The sequence below is a fragment of the Siniperca chuatsi genome, linkage group LG23, assembly GCF_020085105.1.
Source record: "Siniperca chuatsi isolate FFG_IHB_CAS linkage group LG23, ASM2008510v1, whole genome shotgun sequence".
NCBI lineage: Eukaryota > Metazoa > Chordata > Actinopteri > Centrarchiformes > Sinipercidae > Siniperca > Siniperca chuatsi.
Window position 1 is genome coordinate 19071620 of NC_058064.1, and position 17651 is coordinate 19089270.

The following is a 17651-nucleotide window of genomic DNA, read 5'->3' on the forward strand; positions in this document are numbered from 1 at the left end:
AATCAAGAATTGGAGAGAGTGAAACAATTGAAATTTCTAGGGTTGTGGTTTGATGAAAGAATCACATGGGCAGCACATATTCAGGAGGTAACGGACAAGTGTAAAAACGTATTAAATGTAATGAGATGTGTGGTGGGAAGTGAATGGGGGGCAGAGAGATCAGCACTGAAAACCATCTACAGGATGAATAAGATCCGTTTTAGATTCTGGGAGTGTAGCGTTTGGATCTGCAGCAAGTACATCTCTCAGAAAGTTAGACCACATTCAATATCAGGCTTTAAGACTATGTTCAGGTGCCATCAGCACAACCCCAACATCAGCATTACAATCAGAAATGGGAGAAATGCCACTGGAAGTAAGGAGAATACAGCTATTGTTAAACTACTGGGTTCATTTAAAGTTTAGTTTTGGATGGACAATTGAGCAGAAAGCAAAAGAACTAGGAATAACTGAAATAAACATTAGTCCAACAGTCCCACTCCCAGTAACACACCCTTGGAGACTCCCTGACCCGACTGTAGAGCTCACATAAGGAGCTCATTTTACATCCACAGACAATACAGACAGATACAGAAAGTATATACCACAGCTGTGTTCAAATTTATTCAGATGCTTCAAAGAACACAGCTAACAACATTGGTATTTCATTCATAGTTCCAGATTTCAACATTCAAATTGGGAAACGAATCAGTGATGGAGTATCGGTGTGTACAGGGGAGATGCTGCTGATTTTGTCAGCATTGCAACGAGCTGAAGATGTGAGACCTCTGAGAGCAGTAATATGCTCTGATTCCAGCTCGTCATTAATCAGCTGGAAACAGCCATTCAGACAGCAGACCAGATGTCTTTATAGAGATACAACAAACACTATATAGAATTCAAATGATGGGGCTAAATATGACATTTGTATGGATCCCAGCACATATAGGAATCAAAGGAAATGAAACAGCTGACAAGTATTCAAAGAAAGCCACAAAAACTAAACACACTGTCATTACAGTAGCCCTTAGTAAAATGGAAATGAAAACCACAGTTAAGGAGAAGTTGAAACAAAGGTGGCAGAAGCAGCGTGAGAAGGAGAGAACAGGAAGGTGGCTATACAACAGTCGGAGTCGGAGTGATGAAGAAAACAGGGAGAACCAGGACAGACGAAACAATAATATCCAGGCTACGTTTTGGTCCCACAGGATTAAACAGCACATTATGTAAAATAGGAAAACATCATACAGGAAAAGGTACATTCTGTGATGAAGAAGAAACTTTAGAACATGTTATGATTTACTGTCCAAAATATGATGCTGAGAGAAGAGAGCTGACACTGAACCTTAAAGAAATAAAGATGAGGTTTTCTTTACGAGATCTTTTACAAAGAAGTTCTAGAGAGAAGTGTTATCTATTGTTGTTTCATTATCCAAGGAGAACAAATTTGATAAAGAGAATATAACTATGGTGTGTTTATTTAAATTTTATTTATTTTTTTATTGGTTTTTCTCAGTGTATTTTCTTTTATTTGATCATCAGTGAATGTAATTAGTCCCGATCCACACTCCATTCCAGTTGGTGGCGGTAATGCACCATCACGTTGGTTGCCAACCGCCATAAAACTTTACAAAGAAGAAGTAGTAGTCCCTGCGTCACTTCCGCTTCTGCTCAACAATGGCGTCCTCCACGACGAGAGACGGCGTGAGAGAAGCACAAACAGGGAAAAAATCGGAAAAGACTAAAAACCAAGGTAAGATATGGATGCTGCCGAGTTGAAGACTGTTAATTGACACTCATCAATCAATTCACTGTGAAACAGCTGGATTGTGTCGGCTAATTGGGGTGTTGAAATGTCAGTTGCAAGGCACGCATGAATTAGCATTAAGCTAGTAAGTGAGCTGTGTTGTAAACATTTGATTGTTTTATTAAATATATTTTCCTCTCGTTGGCTTCGTTTGTTCACACCAAGGAAAACAACGTTCTAGATTCTGTTATTTGTGCAACTTACTGTTTGTTGTGTAGTGTCAGTTTCAAGAGCTGTAACGTTAACTTATAGCATACCCAAAATCACTGCTGTAAACACAGTTAGCTAACGTTATTCACCTTAACTTAATCCCTGTGTTCTTTGCTCGCACATGGAGAAACCGTCAAATACTCGTCGCCTTGCAGTGTTCAGACATAGCTAACACACAGGTTGTTACATGTTACCTACTTGTCCATTGTGCCATGCAGTGGATGAATCTGAACTCCTGACTGTTCCCGATGGATGGAAAGAACCAAGGTTCACCAAAGACGACAACCCCCGTGGTCTGCTGGAGGAGAGCAGCTTCGCCACCCTCTTCCCCAAATACAGAGAAGCCTACCTGAAAGAGTGCTGGCCGCTTGTGGAGAAGGCCTTAGGAGAGGCAGTAAGTTCACTGATTCAGCACAAGCCTTTTCCTGAAACAAAAAGTGCTGAAAACAGACCATAAACTTTCTGAATCAGAATCTGTTTTATTCAACAATTTGCATGCAAAAGGAATTTTAATTCATTGGTCACATACGTAGATCCACATGCATGAGAAAAAGTTGTAGAAAGACTATAATAAAGGAAATCAGACTCTTAATGCTATTCCCTCATAATCTTTGCCATTTTATTGGATTGTTAAGCGTGCTCTTCTCTTAAGTTCCTTATTTCTATATTTGAAGGCTTCCTAGAGTTGGGACTGTGACAGTTTACAAAAGCTGTGGACAAACTAGGAGATAATGGCAGATATTAGACTTTTGGACTCTCACTGCAATCATTCAACTTTGAAGAGTTGAAGAGAAAAAACATCAATCACAAAACTTATTTGTGATGATAAGCGCTGCAACTAACAGTTGTTCCTTTTGTCCACAAAATATCAAAATACACATACACATCATAATTTAGCAGAGCCTAATTGATGTCTTAAAATGGCTAAGTTTGTTAAATCGACAGAGAACTCAACAGTGTTCATTTTGGCAACTGATTTTGACCAAAATGTATATTAGGTTAAGTCACATTTTAGTCACGTGATTATTGTTGACTTAAGTTTCAGTCAACAAAAAGTAAAGACATTTTAGTCTCATTTGTGTTTTTTAATGTTTGTCTGCTAAGCATTCTAAGGCTACAGCTGTCGCTGTACAGTTAATATTGGGTCATTTTGTTGCTGCTGCTTGTGTAACTTTCAGTGGGACTGTGGACGCATTTAGTCCATATATGTTAGTTTTTTTTTTCCTTCCAACTACCTGTAACATTAGCAAACATTACTTGCAGAGACACAATATTACTGAAATGCGACGTGCTGCTTATTAGTGCAACAGAACAAGCAGCTGAATTAACTTTTTGGGTGGTGGAGTACATTTTACCAATCAGGAGTGTATCGAACAGAAGATCCGCACACTGTACTAACAGCTCCTGTCAATTTTATTTGAGCAACGTTTCGATCTAACAAAGATCTTCGTCAGGCACACGAACAGATCTTCTGTTTGATTCTTGCCTTTAGTTTTGATCCAGCACCTGTAGAAGATTTTTGGATGTGTGTACCCTACACCCCTTTTCGTCACCAATCAGGGGTGTACAATGTAAGTCTATAATTCTGCAGATGCATGCAGGTCATTGAGTTAGAATTAGTTCATTTGTATTTTTGTACGTCTTTCACATTACTGTTTTGTTTTTATTCAGTGACAAAAATTGCAACACATTTCGTCACAGTTAACACTCGAATTAAAACATATTCAATTTGATTTGAAACAAAAGCAAACAAACCCATTTTTACTTGATAAATGACTTGAGTTCAATTATCAGTTGATTTTCTAATCAATTAATACTGGTAGCAATAATATGGTCGCTGCAGGATGGTGCATGTGAGATAAAGGAAGATATTCATTGTAATCAACATATGATTGTAGGTTACACATTGAAACAAACTCTTAAAAGTAATATGTATCTTTAAGCATACAAGCTTGAACCTGGCTGGATTACTGGTAGCGGACACCAACAGACTCAACAAACTGATCCGTAGGGCCAGTGACATTGTGGGGGTGGAGCTGGACTCTCTGGCGGTGGTGTCAGAGAGGAGGATGCTGGCCAAACTACACACCATCTTGGACAGTGTCTCCCACCCGCTCCATGACGTGCTGGTCAAGCAAAGGAGTACCTTCAGCAGAAGACTCATCCCCCCACAATGCACCACAGAGCGCCACAGGAAGTCATTCCTGCCTGTGGCCATCAAACTCTTTAACTCCTCCCACTAAGGGTCAGTCTGTATGACCCTAGGTCACTAAACTGGACATTGAGCATTACATCTCCTCAATCTCGTGCAATATTAGTTTTCCCATGTTAGTTTTTCTTATTTATTGTTATTGATATTATATACCTCAATTACTCTTGACAGTACATGCACCTCTGCTTATTATTATTACTATTACTTATTACATATTTGGTGACACTGTATTTTATACTGTACTTTCTTCATCAACCAGTAAACCCACTTGGTACTCGACACTTAGTTTATCTTATACTTATACCGACATGATACTTAATTTATTTCTGACCTGTTTTATAGTGTTTATAGTGTATCATATCGTTTTCTAGTACTTTCTCCTGTGTGCACTGACGTAAAGACGAGCTACTGTAACAAAGAGTTTCCCTACGTGGATCAATAAAGTATTTCTGATTCTGATTCACCACCTTCAGACCTGGTCAAGCTGAATTGCAGACCTGTGTAGTTTAGTTTTCGGTTAAACACCAGGTCAAGTTCCCATCGTGTGTAACATGGGGATTTTTGTTCTTCTCAGCACATCAAAGCCTCTCTGGACCTGATAGAGGGAAGCATCACAGTTTGCACCACTAAGAAAACGTTTGACCCTTACGCCGTCGTGAGAGCCAGAGATCTCATCAAGCTGCTGGCCAGGAGTGTCCCCTTCGAACAGGTAAAGATCGCTGTGCTCACATACAGGACACTGCTGAGGTCTGTTGGTTACTGTCTGTCTTGTTCACACTCCCCCCTTGCAGCTATCTTGCAGCGTTTCCTGAAGCTTCCTCTTTTTGCTTAGAAAAACTTGATGACAGCAGTAGCAAAAACAAGATCGCCGCTGATTTCTGATTATTAGGTTGTTTTGCTTCTCTGCCCATGCTGTTTGCAGGCTGTGCGGATATTACAGGATGACGTGGCGTGTGACATCATCAAAATCGGGACCCTGGTGAGGAACAGAGAGCGGTTTGTGAAGCGAAGACAGCGGCTAATTGGCCCCAAGGGCTCCACCCTAAAAGTGAGTCCCACACCAAAATCCAGCTTTCATCCAACACAGCTCATATCTGCTGGGAAGTCGGCATGCGTGATCGTGTGCACGGCTGCTTCAACCCATCGAGCCTCCTAGCCGTTGGCAGTTGACATTTCTATCAGCGGTATGCAAAAGGATATTTCCTAAACACTGACAGAATTCGATAAGGCTGGGCTGAAATTTCTATATAAATTACATTATTTACTTTTCGCAATAGGCCTAATATTTCATAAGTATAGCCTTGACCCCTAAATCATGTCAATCCATGTTTCACGGAAGGGAAGACATTTTGTGCAAGGCTATCAATATGTTGGTAGGCCTCGTACAGAGTGAATTATTATTAATTCTTTTTGTTCATGACTATTGTGTGTATTTTAATTTCAATTTATTCGTTTTGATAATAACTTGCTCTATCTATCCATCTCTATCTATCTGCACAATTTAAATAGGCCTATAGACTGTTCGTTCAGCTGCTCTTTTAAAAATATTGTTTATTACTTAAAAACCAAACAGTCCCAACTTCAGACTGTAATTATAGCCTATATTTTATTACCTATTTTGTTATCTTCATTTTAGTTTTATCTTACATTTAGTTATTTACTCGTTTGTCGTGCTTTGTCAATGCTCATCATTTAAAAACGCCCCGTATTAGTTTGAAAACTCCGGGTTTACGCTGTGGTCTGGACGGGTGAATACGGAGGCGTTTTTAAATGATGAGCATTGACAAAGCACGACAAGCCAAAATATTACAGCTAAGCCTACATACATTTTGTGTAACCTGTTAATGAGGCCTGAATGAAATGATAGTTTATTGCTTTGTGGTCCAAACAGATGGTAACGATAATACAATCTGTTTACCATGCCTGGCCCGGGAAAGTGTGCAATGTGCTTGTGCGGTCGTTGCGCTGAATAAAAAGTTGCCTGACGGATGCTGTCGTCCGCGTCTCTGCACTCCTGTGCTGAACAAGATGTTATCAATATTATACGAAACATCATTTGTTTAATGAGGCCTTTTATGGAATTATAGTTTGTTCCACTCAGGTCTAAACAAAAAAATCCCCAGCACGATCTATTCTGCCCGACCCTGGTAAATTGTGCAGCCGTAGTGCTGCTAGGTAGGTCAAAATAAATGCATGGTAGGCTACAGACAGAATGAATTTAAATAAAACACAGCATGCAAAAGACAAATAATGGTTTTATTTATGTATGGACATGTACACACACACCTTAGAATTCACCATGGCAGTGGTTTTCTGGCCCCAAAAAAATAAAAATTGTCGAGCATTGGCAGCTAGATAGGTATTGCCGATTGATTCAATCCATCATCAATTCTCAATTAAATTGACAATCGGCCCAAGCCTACTGGGAAGCAGCATTTATCTCAGAGATACTGCTTTCTTTTCATTGTTGATTGTTAAAAATGTTGACTGTTACCTTAGGTAACTTACTTCCATAACAAGGCTGACAAGGCTCCCAAATGAGCAGTGAAAACGCAGTTAAATGCAAGTTACACACCTGTGGGATTTGGAAAATGTGAAAATGAATGGAAAAAACTGTTAACTAGAGCTGCTGGCCAAGAGTGTCCCATTCGAACAGGTAACGATCGCTGTGCTCACATACAGGACACTGCTGTCATGTAGCGTTGAGGTCTGTTAGTTACTGTCTACTTGTTCACACTCCCCCCAACCCTTATCTTGCAGCACATCACTGACTTTGTGTCTTTGGTTGCCACGGTGCATTTTGGGATAAATGTCACTAGGTGGCAGCATTGCCTTTAATCAGCCACAATATCTCAGCGTTTGTATCATTGGAACTATATAGCAACACTGTTAACAGACTTTCTTTTTAAGTCACGAGTTAAATACTTTACTTTGCTTTCCTGTCACTTTTCTCCAGGCATTAGAGTTGTTGACCAACTGCTATGTGATGGTGCAGGGCAACACGGTGTCTGCTCTGGGGCCCTACAACGGCCTGAAGGAGGTAAGAACTTCACAGGAGTCTAGTGGTAAATATAAAGGGTGGAGAAACTGACCTCCAGCAGGTGACCATGAGGCAGAACCCACCAGTGTAAACACCATTCGCTGTGACACAAAACAACAAATTGAAAATGAAAATTGTATTCGTTACAAGATTAATTCTACCCATGAAAATCGTTGAAAAGGTTTCAGTCGTAGTCATCTGGACACTGTTTTCAGAATCAAGACGTTTCGGCTCCCATCCGGAAGTCATTCTCAACTGTGAAAAAATGGACCGGGAACTGAGAAATTTAAGCTACTCTGTGTTACATAAGCCCTGCCCTCAGGAAGGAGTCTACCTGAGTATCTGTTGATTACTCTAGCTAGTTTCACCTGAAACTGACCTAATTGTTTCCATGATGGCCCAGTAATGAGGCCTATTGTTTTCTGGCTGCACCTCCCTCATCACTGTTAAGTACCTAACTACGACTGAAACCTTTTCTACGATAGAACACTCCTGGACGAATGAGGGACTACACCGTCAAACCCATGAAAATGTGTCTACACTGAGTATATTTGTGCTAACCTTCCACGACATCCCAGAATAAAGAACACCTCACATCTGAAATCTGAGCCCGCTACTCTGTGTATACTGTGTGTGTGTCCTCTGCTGCCTGTGTTGAGGTGCAACACAAACTCCCCTCAGGTTTAACTGGCCTCTGTTGAGCTCAGATAGTGGTGAGATGAAACTCTAATCTGGTTGGTAGTGCCAGTCGGTATGAAGCCCACCTAAATTTCATAATGTACTTTTCATGACAGTGCTGTAGTCACCGCCCTCTCACCCTTCAGTCAGTCACAAGGCCCCTGCCCCGCTAACGCAAGGAAGCTCAACAACTACTACCAGATTTAGCCAGTTAGCACCCGTTAGCTAGAGCAACAGTCTAGCTGCTGCTGTAATTAAACACATTACATAGACACAGTAACTAACACCTCCTTTTATTTACTTAACTTAACAAGGCTGCACATTGCGAGCTTGGTTTATTTCTCAGTATCAAAGTGAAGAGACAGTGTTACAGGCACAAGCTAACTTTATCAGGTTGATTCACAGTTAACTTCAGCAGTGTTTTTGATTCTAAAGATGTTCCTCAGACAAGGATACACAACTCTGTGAAGATCAAAAAGGCGCAGGCTTTCTCTGTGGTCGCTTTAGCCAACGGGAGCTAACACTGCTAGAACTGCGTCTTCACTTTGATCCAAGCTCACAAACCAGCCTAGCTAGTTAGCAGCTAAGCAGCTAATACTCAAATCAGAATAAACTTTTAAACAAAAACCACAGGATTTTTAATTTTTTTTTTAACGTCTCTTTCTCTGTTGTTCAGGTACGCAAAGTGGTCATGGACACGATGAAGAACATTCACCCGATCTACAACATCAAGGTATGTTCAAGCTGCTGACAGGAACCTGACTGGTGAGGCAGCTTTCTGCCAGGCCAAAGCTCAAAAGCAATAGTTCTGGATAGATTGAAATGTTTGGAAAGACTGCATTCATGCCCAATGAAGATGTTTTCCATCCTTGTTCTTGATCTCCTGACTGAAATACATCTCTCTGGGTTTGTACGCCAAGGCTGGCTCAATCTGGAGCTGAGGGCATGAAAGAGTCACAGATGCTCTGCAGCAGTCGTTCAGTTTAAAGTAGGGCTTTCACGACTCCCTATTTGTACTAGTCACGCTGGTTTAGAGGCTACTAGTATAACACAACCGAATCTCCGAACCAACTGGCAGCGGTCGTGTTGCGTTGTGGGTAATGTAGGTGTAAGGTTTTGACAACAAAAGTAATGCATGGAGAATATAAAAAGATTTCTGGTTCTGCTGCATTGATTTTGGTCACTTTAAAAAAAAAAAAAAAAAAAAAAGTTCATTGTGAGTGCCAATGCTACAGGGTGCAATTCTAAATAGGTGGAGTACTCTTGCAACTACCATCAATCTGGTGAAGTTGGCTAAACTCATTATCCATGAGCAGTCGACAGCGCTGACGTGTGGTTTTTAGTATTTGACTATATGACCTGATTTTAGTACAGACAGGACATATGATGTGACTGTACAATATCACCAAAGTATCCCATTTTTATCACTTTTATCACCCTACCACCCCATTCCAAATTCTCTGACGGCTGGAACCATCAGACACTGATGATCAAACGGGAGCTGTCCAAAGACCCCGACCTGCGGATGCAGAGCTGGGAACGCTTCCTGCCCAAGTTCCGCCACAAGAACCTGGCCAAACGCAGGGAGCCCAAGAAGAAGAGTGTGAAGAAGGAGTACACCCCGTTCCCTCCATCGCAGCCAGAGAGCAAGGTCAGAAGTTTGCATGAAAACACATTTATTTTAACATTCGTATTTGATTAACTGCCTCTGTCTCATCTATGGCGAACGCAGTAACATTGTTTTTTGTTGCTTCAAGAGCTAAAGATAACATGTAGCATATCACATGTATGCACACTTGCTCATACAACATTGTGCTGTTTTATAAAAAGCTAAAGATCATTCTGATAAAGTGATTGACCTTAATGTAAACTAAGAAAAACTCTGAGGAATGTTTTCCCAATGTTTGAACCATGTTATTGGAGTAATTTGTATATTGGGACTATTTATTTTAATATTGATTTTTAACTCTGTGGATCGTCTTTGCAGGTTGACATGGAGCTGTCCACAGGAGAATTCTTCCTGCGTGAAAGTGTGAAAAAGAGGAAGAAGATGGAAGAGATCAAGGTGAGCACTGATTCATCTCCTGCTGGGCTGCAGTGCCTGTTTACTAGGGCACTAGGGAATTCCAAGAAGCATTATAAAAGTCTAAGACTTCCTAAACCTGCTGTGTCTCTGTAAAATACTGCAGAAACTCACTCTAAAATGGTAGGAAGTGGAAGAGTTGCATCAAATTCTGAGAACTGGCAATTGTGTGACTGTCATTGTTACTCTTTCTCAGGTGAAACAAGCAGAGGCACTGACCAGGAGGCAGGAACAGCGGAATAAAGCTTTCATTCCTCCTAAAGAGAAGCCTTTAATGAAGAAAACCACTAAAGGTACAAATAAAGGAACAGGCCTTTATCTGAGAACAAAGCAAGTATGTCTGAAACTGTTTACTATATTAGTGCAGCTAACCTTTATCCCACCGTTGTTGGCCTTGTTTCTGTCACAGCTCCTACAGAAAGCAAGCTGGACATCGAAGCCATTAAGGACAAAGTGAAAAAAGCCAAAACCAAGAAACTGGGGGCTCCACCAGTGAACCCAGCGCCTCCCACCAGCAGCGCCGCCGACAAAAAGAAAAAGAACAAAACAAAAAGCAAAGGCTAACCACAGACTTACGCCACCCGTGTTGTAATGTGTACCATGTAACATGGTATTTGTTGGGCAGTCATATTGGACAGAATCAGGACTCTGTAAGGACACAGGAACATGGGACGTCAGACATACAGTGTGTGTGCTTGGATCAAAATGAATTCCATCACAGTGTCATGAACGTTTTTATTGAACTACTTTTGTCGTGAGGATTTCCTGTTCATATTACGTTGTGTATTCTCAGTCAAAGGAGATGAACAGACCACCAGTGATGTCTTACATATACCTCTTGTCTGCCTCATTTGTTTTCTACTAACTGTTCAGATAGTCAGACTGTCCAGATTTTGAATTGTCAGTATTTGTTTCAAAATATATTTTTCATATGTTTTTCTCCTTCCTTAGACTGATGTATGTTCAGGAGGAGGCAGACTGAGGCAGATGGAAATGTAAAATTAAAGGAAGATTTTTAACAACAATCTTATTTTTGTAGGTTTGCCTTGCCTTAATTCCTTTTGGTCATGAAAACATTTCCCCAGCAGCTTTATTGTAGAGGTACAGTATGGGGATTTGACAACACCTCTAGCCACATTCACGGGTGGTCAGACAGGTTTTGTTTTTGTTTTTTTTAGTTTATCTAAACCACTTTTTATATCCAAGGTCAACAGTCGACTTGACTGTGACATCATAATGTCCTGGAAAAACACTTTGGCCATTGTTCAGCACCATAACTCAGGAACAGAAGGGGAGATTGTGACCAGATTTCACAGTTGGTTGGACACTGAATAGGTGACCCTTGACTCAAAGGTCACTGTGACCTCAAAATAGGTTTTTAGCTATAATTTAAGAATGAATTGTGCGATTCCAGATTTCACACACATGTTGACTGGGACGACACAATGAGTGAACAATATGTAGCACAGTACGGGCTTTCCTCCATCTCGTCCATTCTGCCTTTCACTTCCTGCCTCGTTCTGAAGTTCGAGCGTCAATCGGAATCACGTGACTGAAAACAACAGATTGGAGCGCGCTTAGCTAACCGTGATACTGTGAGTGAGTTTCACCTGCAGCTCATAGAGAGGCTTCGCATCTAAAACTGCCAGGAGAAAAGAAAAGCAGCACATTTTGTGTAGCTGTACTCTATAAGAATCCATCTTTACATAGGAATCCAGTACATGTGTACCTGTTTAGCCAATACATCTGATAATCCTTCATTAATAAGTTCAATAATGTACATTCACTGGAATCATATCAATATATTGATAACTTCCATTTAGCCAAAAAACAAAACATGTTTACATATACGTTTTATTCATTTCCTTTAAAGTATCACTACATCTGAGTCTGGACAGATATGGATGTAAACTGCATCTTGACTGGTTGGCGGAGGCATACAACCATACAAATGATTCTAGTTCACATTCATTTCATTGTAGAACTGTATTTTTTTTAACATAATTTTTTTTTGCCACTTTAGGGTAGTGCAGCAAGCTGAAGACAACAGACATATTATCACCTCCATAAAAGTTGATATGGCCCATTTGTTAGCAAACAGTTGCCTATTTACTTATCCAGACACAGAGCAAATAATTGGCATTCATTTGGAGTCTTGTTTGTGTACACCATCGAGTCCAATATTCACTCTTGTTTTAACTCTTCCCGAGCAATCGGGTCGAAGGGATTTGGTAAGCCTGATGTTCGCTGTGGTTGAGCTCCAGAGATCCTGTGTAGAGATGGGAGAAACTTCCAGAGGGACAACCATCACTGCAACAAACCACCAATCTGGGCTTAATGGCAGTGCGGCCATAATGAAAACCTGGTCCAGAGCGCTCAGGACCTCAGACTGGGCTGAAGGTTCACCTTCCGGCAGGACAATGACCCTAAGCATGCAGCCAAGACAACGCAGGAGTGGCTTAGGGACAACTCTGTGAATGTCCTTGACTGGCCCAACCAGAGCCCGGACTTGAACCCAATCGAACATCTCTGGAGAGACCTGAAAATGGCTGTGCCCCGACGCTCCCCACCCAACCTGACAGAGCTTGAGAGGATTTGCAGAGAGAAAATCCCCAAATCCGGCTGTGTGAAGCTTGTCACGTCATACTCAAGGCTGTAATTGCCGCCAAAGGTGATTCAATTAAGTATTGCATTAAGGGTCTGAATACTTATGTCAATGTGAAATTTCATGGTTTATTTTTTTTATATGAATCTGCTAAAATATCTAAAATCCTGTTTTTGCTTTGTCATTATGGGGTATTGAGTGTGGGTTCATCGCTATGAGCAACTCCTTTTACATTTCATAGTCATTTGACTAATTCATATATATATAAAAATATTGATTAGTGCAGCTTTAACCTAATGTAGTAACTGTACACCACTGTGCAGTAAAATGAACGAACACGTGGACGTTTTGGGTGAGTTCACCCTAGTTTTCGCTCCCAAACCTGAGGTTTAGTTGATCGCTTGTTTCCTGCCTGATGGCTTAAAACTGTGGCTAGCTGTGTCATTTGTGGCTCTACAAACAAGCTGGTGGGTAGAATGCATGTATTTTTAACAGTTTATGTACAACTCTGCTGCGACTTAAAAGCTGTCTATTGACAAACAATAAAAGGTTTTAATTAAACTTAAATCTTCATCTTAGCACTGGCTGAATAAGGCCATGTCCTGCGGGTCAACACAGGTGGTCTATTCATAGCAGAAGACATCGGGGTAGAAGTGGTGGACTGCATACGCTGTGATGAAGGTGAAGATGAGGGCAACGGGCCGGACAGCCAGAATAGTCACATAGTTGGAGCCGCTGGTAGACTGGGTAGGGTCCTGGGCAGGGTCCCAGTCTGGGGTCCAGTTGTAGCCTGGAAAAACAGTTAAAGCTGTACTAGGTACGAATACTTAAACCACTCTGTCTGACTTCATTTGTGATTTATCCAGTGGAATGTATTGATCACTTCTTCACTAACACCCTGCTTGACAACAGAACTACTTTAAGCAAAGTGTGTGTGTAGTTTGTAACACAGTTGGATTACATCTCTGCTTGAAAACTGTATTTTTTCCCCAGCTTCTCCGGTCACTTACTTTTCTGTGAATCTCGTTCCTGGCTACCTGTAAAGACATTAAGACACATTAGAAATGCCTACTTTAACACTTAGAACAAGAAAAGCAAAACTTTTGTTGTCTTCCTCTTGAACAAATACATCATGTTTTTTTTTTTAGGGATAAATGTTTTACATTTATTTCTCAGGTTTTTGTAAAGTGGCTTGTTAAAGTCAGTCAGTAACAATCAGAGTTTACAAAAAGAAATTAAATGTGGTTTGGGTGAAAATAGGCAAAAGTTTTAGAGATCTGTAAGACTAAAACTTACTTCAAAGTCAGGATATAAAGTATTTTTTGCATCAAAAAAGGGGACTGAATATATACTCACGGCAGAGTTTCTTCTGACAGGTGTCTTTACATCCAGAGCAGGCTGCCCCCTGAGATGCATATGGTTGCCTTCTGTTCACATTACCGCTGCACCAGGAACCATCATGCAAGTTAAAATAGTTTCCCATATTGTAGGTAGCAAATGTTTGTTCATTCTGGGATCATCTTTGCTGTGAACCTTCCATCCTCTCATCTCCTTGCTATTGTTTTTCTGTAATTTTTAAAAATGTTTTCACATTGTTTGCTTTGAGATGTGGCGATCTAAAAAGTGAAGCTGAAAGAATAAGGCTGGCATTATTCTATGTTTCTTATTGTCCACAAACCCCCAGAGCCAAACCGACAACCGTTTTTCAATATTGTCTACCCCGTCTGTGGCTCTCAGCCCCGAGCCCATTGGTTCCTACTGAAGACGTAAATCTTTAAAAACAGCTCACAAATATATAGTTGGTTGTTTGTTTTTTAAATGCTTGGTAATTTCCTAAAACAGCTGAACATTGTAGTTTTGAACTCACTCAAACGTTACTCAAACAGGAGAAAATAGTGCATTTGTTGAACTATTTTCAGCGGCGGATTAATCCACATTTGGTTCTCTAGAGAGTATTTCTGGCAGCAGGACGGTGTGTGTGGGACTGAGTCAAAGTAAACTACAGTGTGTGTGTTCATGGTAATGAAGGAACATGTCACCCAGTGCAGCAGTGTGGCTCACTGATGTGGTTTTAATAGTTTTTGGACAACAATGGAGCTCTATGGCACTGAGGATTCGCTCCCTGTCGGTGTTTCATTATTATATACTGTATAATGTTTCTGGATTAATGCTACTGCTGCATTAATGCGTATGTTGCATTTTACTGCTGTAGTTGTTTAAGGTTGAACTAATTTTAAGTACTTATATACTGTTGGGTAGTTTAATCTACGGCAATGCATCATGGTCTATAAGATCATATGTTTGTAGCGTCGCTGTCCCTATCTCTAAAAAGTCAACTTGCCATGAGCTCAGAAAAAGTTTTCAGCTTTGTGACGATGCATTTTCCAGCTGATCCAAGGGGCGTTTTTAAATAGTTTATTAGCCGTAAAGGAACACTTCATCCTTCAGTTTATCAGAAAAATTCTAAATCACCAAATTTGGAGATACGTGGTTTTCACTGGACAGGAAGGGTATGAAAAATTGTAATCTGAAAAGTAACTAGTAACGCAGTAAAGCTGTCAGACAAATGTTGTGAAGTAACGAGTACAATATTTAAGTACAAGTGCCTCGAATTTGTACTTAAATGCACTTAGTTACGTTCCACCACTGCTTATTTGGGTCTTTTCATGCGATTTGTTGATACTCAGAAGAATATGGAACACTGCCAGCCTTATGCTTCAACCTACTGAACCTTGCAAAGTGGTTGCGGTGAATTCACAAGTTTTTTCACATGTAACTAGAACTGAAACCTTGCCTAACCTCTAACCCAACCTCAAACACCAGCAGAGAAACGTTCACAAAAGGGTGTGCCGAGAACATTTTAATGTCACCAGAGAAAAATACTAATTTTAAAATGTTGACAGGACCGGTGCCACTTTTTGTAAACTATGATCCAACATTTTTGGAGCCGTTTGAGCCTCGCCAGTTACACCCTTCAATATAAAATATAAACAGTTTTCTAAATCACAAACTCAGTTGTAGTGTATTTGTAGCTGTGTTCAACTTACCCTGTAGCATAGTTGCACACAAAAGCAACACTCTCTCGACTATCAAAGTTACTGACACCATTCGGGCACAGCTGGGCAGCACAGCCAACCTTGTAGCTGTTTGCCCACACAACCTGGAGACGATGAAAGGGTTAAATTGTGCAATGCAGACCAAATATTAAACATGTTTAGCAGTTCCCCTTTTTTACTGGCCCTTGTCTAAGACTTTGTGATTCTGATACAGACAGGGAAACAGAGAGAACATGTACATTATCATAGTAGATTAACAGTAAACAGTGCACACACCTGTGTGTAGTGGCCACAGACATCTGTACAGCTTTTGCTGTTGTAGTCATAGTGTTGTTTTTCATCCACCCAACTTTTTATGGCCTGCGTCACATTAAATGATGATGGTGGGTAGCCTGCCCATATGTTCTCTCCTACAGAGGTGAAGGTAGGGTGCATGCGGTGGACATCTTTGAGGTAGGTGTTGTGTTCAAACACACAGTGTCTTGCCCACGCTCTTGCAGTGATGGCCAAGCCCTCATCCCATGACTGAATGAACAGAGATAAAGAATATGAAGCAGCTGCCCTTAAAAATGACCCCCTCTTTTTAAATGAAGTTTTTAAAGGGTTGGTTCATCCAAAAGAAAAAAAAAAAGTTCTTCTCACTTCTTCCATGTGGTATTTGTCCAGGTTTTGACATTTCTTCCGCTACCCCAATACAATTGAGGTGAACAGAATTCAGAAAAATACATAAGAAAGTTGAACAGTGTGTAGTCCCCAAAACTGTGTCTGGGATAATCCAAATACCTCTCTGTGAACAAAAATCCATTCACCTCCATTTTGGCCTGGTCACACCAGAAAGTGGCACAGTGTAACTCACTGCACGTCTGCGCAGAAAAAGGGGACTACTCGCAGGGCGAACTGGTGAACGACTGTAGCGGGCGAGCTAACAGCTTACATGCTAAGAGGCCAGGAACATGATAGCCCTTGTCAGTCACAATAGCTCTCAGAGCTCTTTTGTATTTTCTCTGTTCTGTGCTATTTATTCCCCCTGGCATTTTGTTCTCAGAAGTGGACACAATTTCATTCAATAAAGAGTTGTTGAAGAAGAGAAAACAAAGCTTTCAGCTGGGCAAATTCATGTGTCAGTGTTCACTAAAGCTGAACCTTACTGCAAAAGATTTGTGCGGATTTACTTTGCCCTTGCGAGCCCATCCACTGATAACATAGATCTCATTGAAATAAATTAACTTCACAGCAAAATGTTGCCATTTTATATGCTGGTGTGACCAGGACTTTAGGGTGGAAACAGAAATCTCAGAGACAGATATCGCAAAACCAGGACAAATGAAACCAAAACTATATCTAACCATCATTCCTACCATGTACAGCATGTTACTTGCAGGTGGACTGACGGATGATCGCGCCCAGTTGTGTTCCCTCACACATTCATCAATGAACTTCCCATCAGTGATTCCTGGCAGTGAGACCGAACACACCCCCGAGTCCAGGATAATCCAGGCCCACAGTAATATCTCCACCATGCTTATCAAAGGATAAAAAGCCAAAAGTGAAGGCACACAAGCTGTGGTTTGTGAAATACACTCTGTCAAACGAACAGGAAATTACTCACTCAAGAAGAACAGGATGTATGCACTATTTTTGAGAGGTTAGTTTAAAGAGATATTCTGTGAGTGTAAAACATGCATCATTTCTGACACTAGTATTAGTTTAAAAAAGAAAAACATTTTCACACCGTGTGCACAATGAAGTTGGTAAAGTGAGTGTGAGTGTGTGTAGTGAGGTAGAAAAATAAGTGCGAAACAGGGCTGAATATGCATTGAATGTGAATTTTATTCTTTTATGTTGTTAGCCAGTTTGACTGAATTGCTCATGATTTTTTTTTTTTGCATTCTAACATGCCAAACAAAGGTGCAATTCTATTTTTTTGTGCTGAGTTTAATTCTTTTAATTTAGTATGCATTTGGTTTTTCAGTTTGCCATC

The 17651-nt window shown here is 40.6% G+C and overlaps 2 protein-coding genes across 3 annotated transcripts; one reads left to right on the plus strand and one right to left on the minus strand.

Annotated features, from left to right (window-relative positions):
* The first annotated feature begins 1574 nt into the window (after positions 1–1574).
* krr1 (KRR1 small subunit processome component homolog) lies at positions 1575–11034 on the plus strand. The gene is made up of 10 exons (XM_044186991.1): positions 1575–1732; positions 2215–2390; positions 4783–4917; positions 5131–5256; positions 7165–7248; positions 8603–8659; positions 9407–9577; positions 9914–9991; positions 10206–10302; positions 10419–11034. The coding sequence occupies exons 1-10, from the start codon at positions 1657–1659 to the stop codon at positions 10571–10573; spliced, it is 1155 nt and encodes a 384-aa protein (XP_044042926.1). The 5' UTR covers positions 1575–1656; the 3' UTR covers positions 10574–11034.
* Positions 11035–11849: 815 nt separating this feature from the next.
* Positions 11850–17273, minus strand: glipr1a (GLI pathogenesis-related 1a). Of its 2 annotated transcripts, none has more exons than XM_044186994.1 (6): positions 17050–17273; positions 15947–16195; positions 15662–15774; positions 13971–14056; positions 13625–13651; positions 11850–13404 (listed from the first exon to the last, which is right to left on the minus strand). In XM_044186994.1, exons 1-6 carry the CDS (start codon positions 17188–17190, stop codon positions 13238–13240), a joined length of 783 nt encoding a protein of 260 aa, XP_044042929.1. In that variant the 5' UTR covers positions 17191–17273; the 3' UTR covers positions 11850–13237. The 2 variants fall into 2 exon arrangements, with proteins under 2 accessions (XP_044042929.1, XP_044042927.1); XM_044186992.1 differs by having other exon boundaries at positions 17029–17269.
* Positions 17274–17651: the final 378 nt, after the last annotated feature.

Coding starts and splice junctions, on each gene's coding strand:
- glipr1a (XM_044186992.1), bottom strand. CDS start 17,190: ATGGTGGAGATATTACTGTGGGCCTGGATTATCCTGGACTCGGGGGTG. Junction 14,057..15,661: donor GTGTGCAACTATGCTACAGG/GTAAGTTGAACA, acceptor TTCCTGGTGCAG/CGGTAATGTGAACAGAAGGC. Junction 13,652..13,970: donor CTGTCAGAAGAAACTCTGCC/GTGAGTATATAT, acceptor ATGTCTTTACAG/GTAGCCAGGAACGAGATTCA.
- krr1 (XM_044186991.1), top strand. CDS start 1,657: ATGGCGTCCTCCACGACGAGAGACGGCGTGAGAGAAGCACAAACAGGG. Junction 1,733..2,214: donor GGAAAAGACTAAAAACCAAG/GTAAGATATGGA, acceptor TGTGCCATGCAG/TGGATGAATCTGAACTCCTG. Junction 9,992..10,205: donor AGAAGATGGAAGAGATCAAG/GTGAGCACTGAT, acceptor ACTCTTTCTCAG/GTGAAACAAGCAGAGGCACT.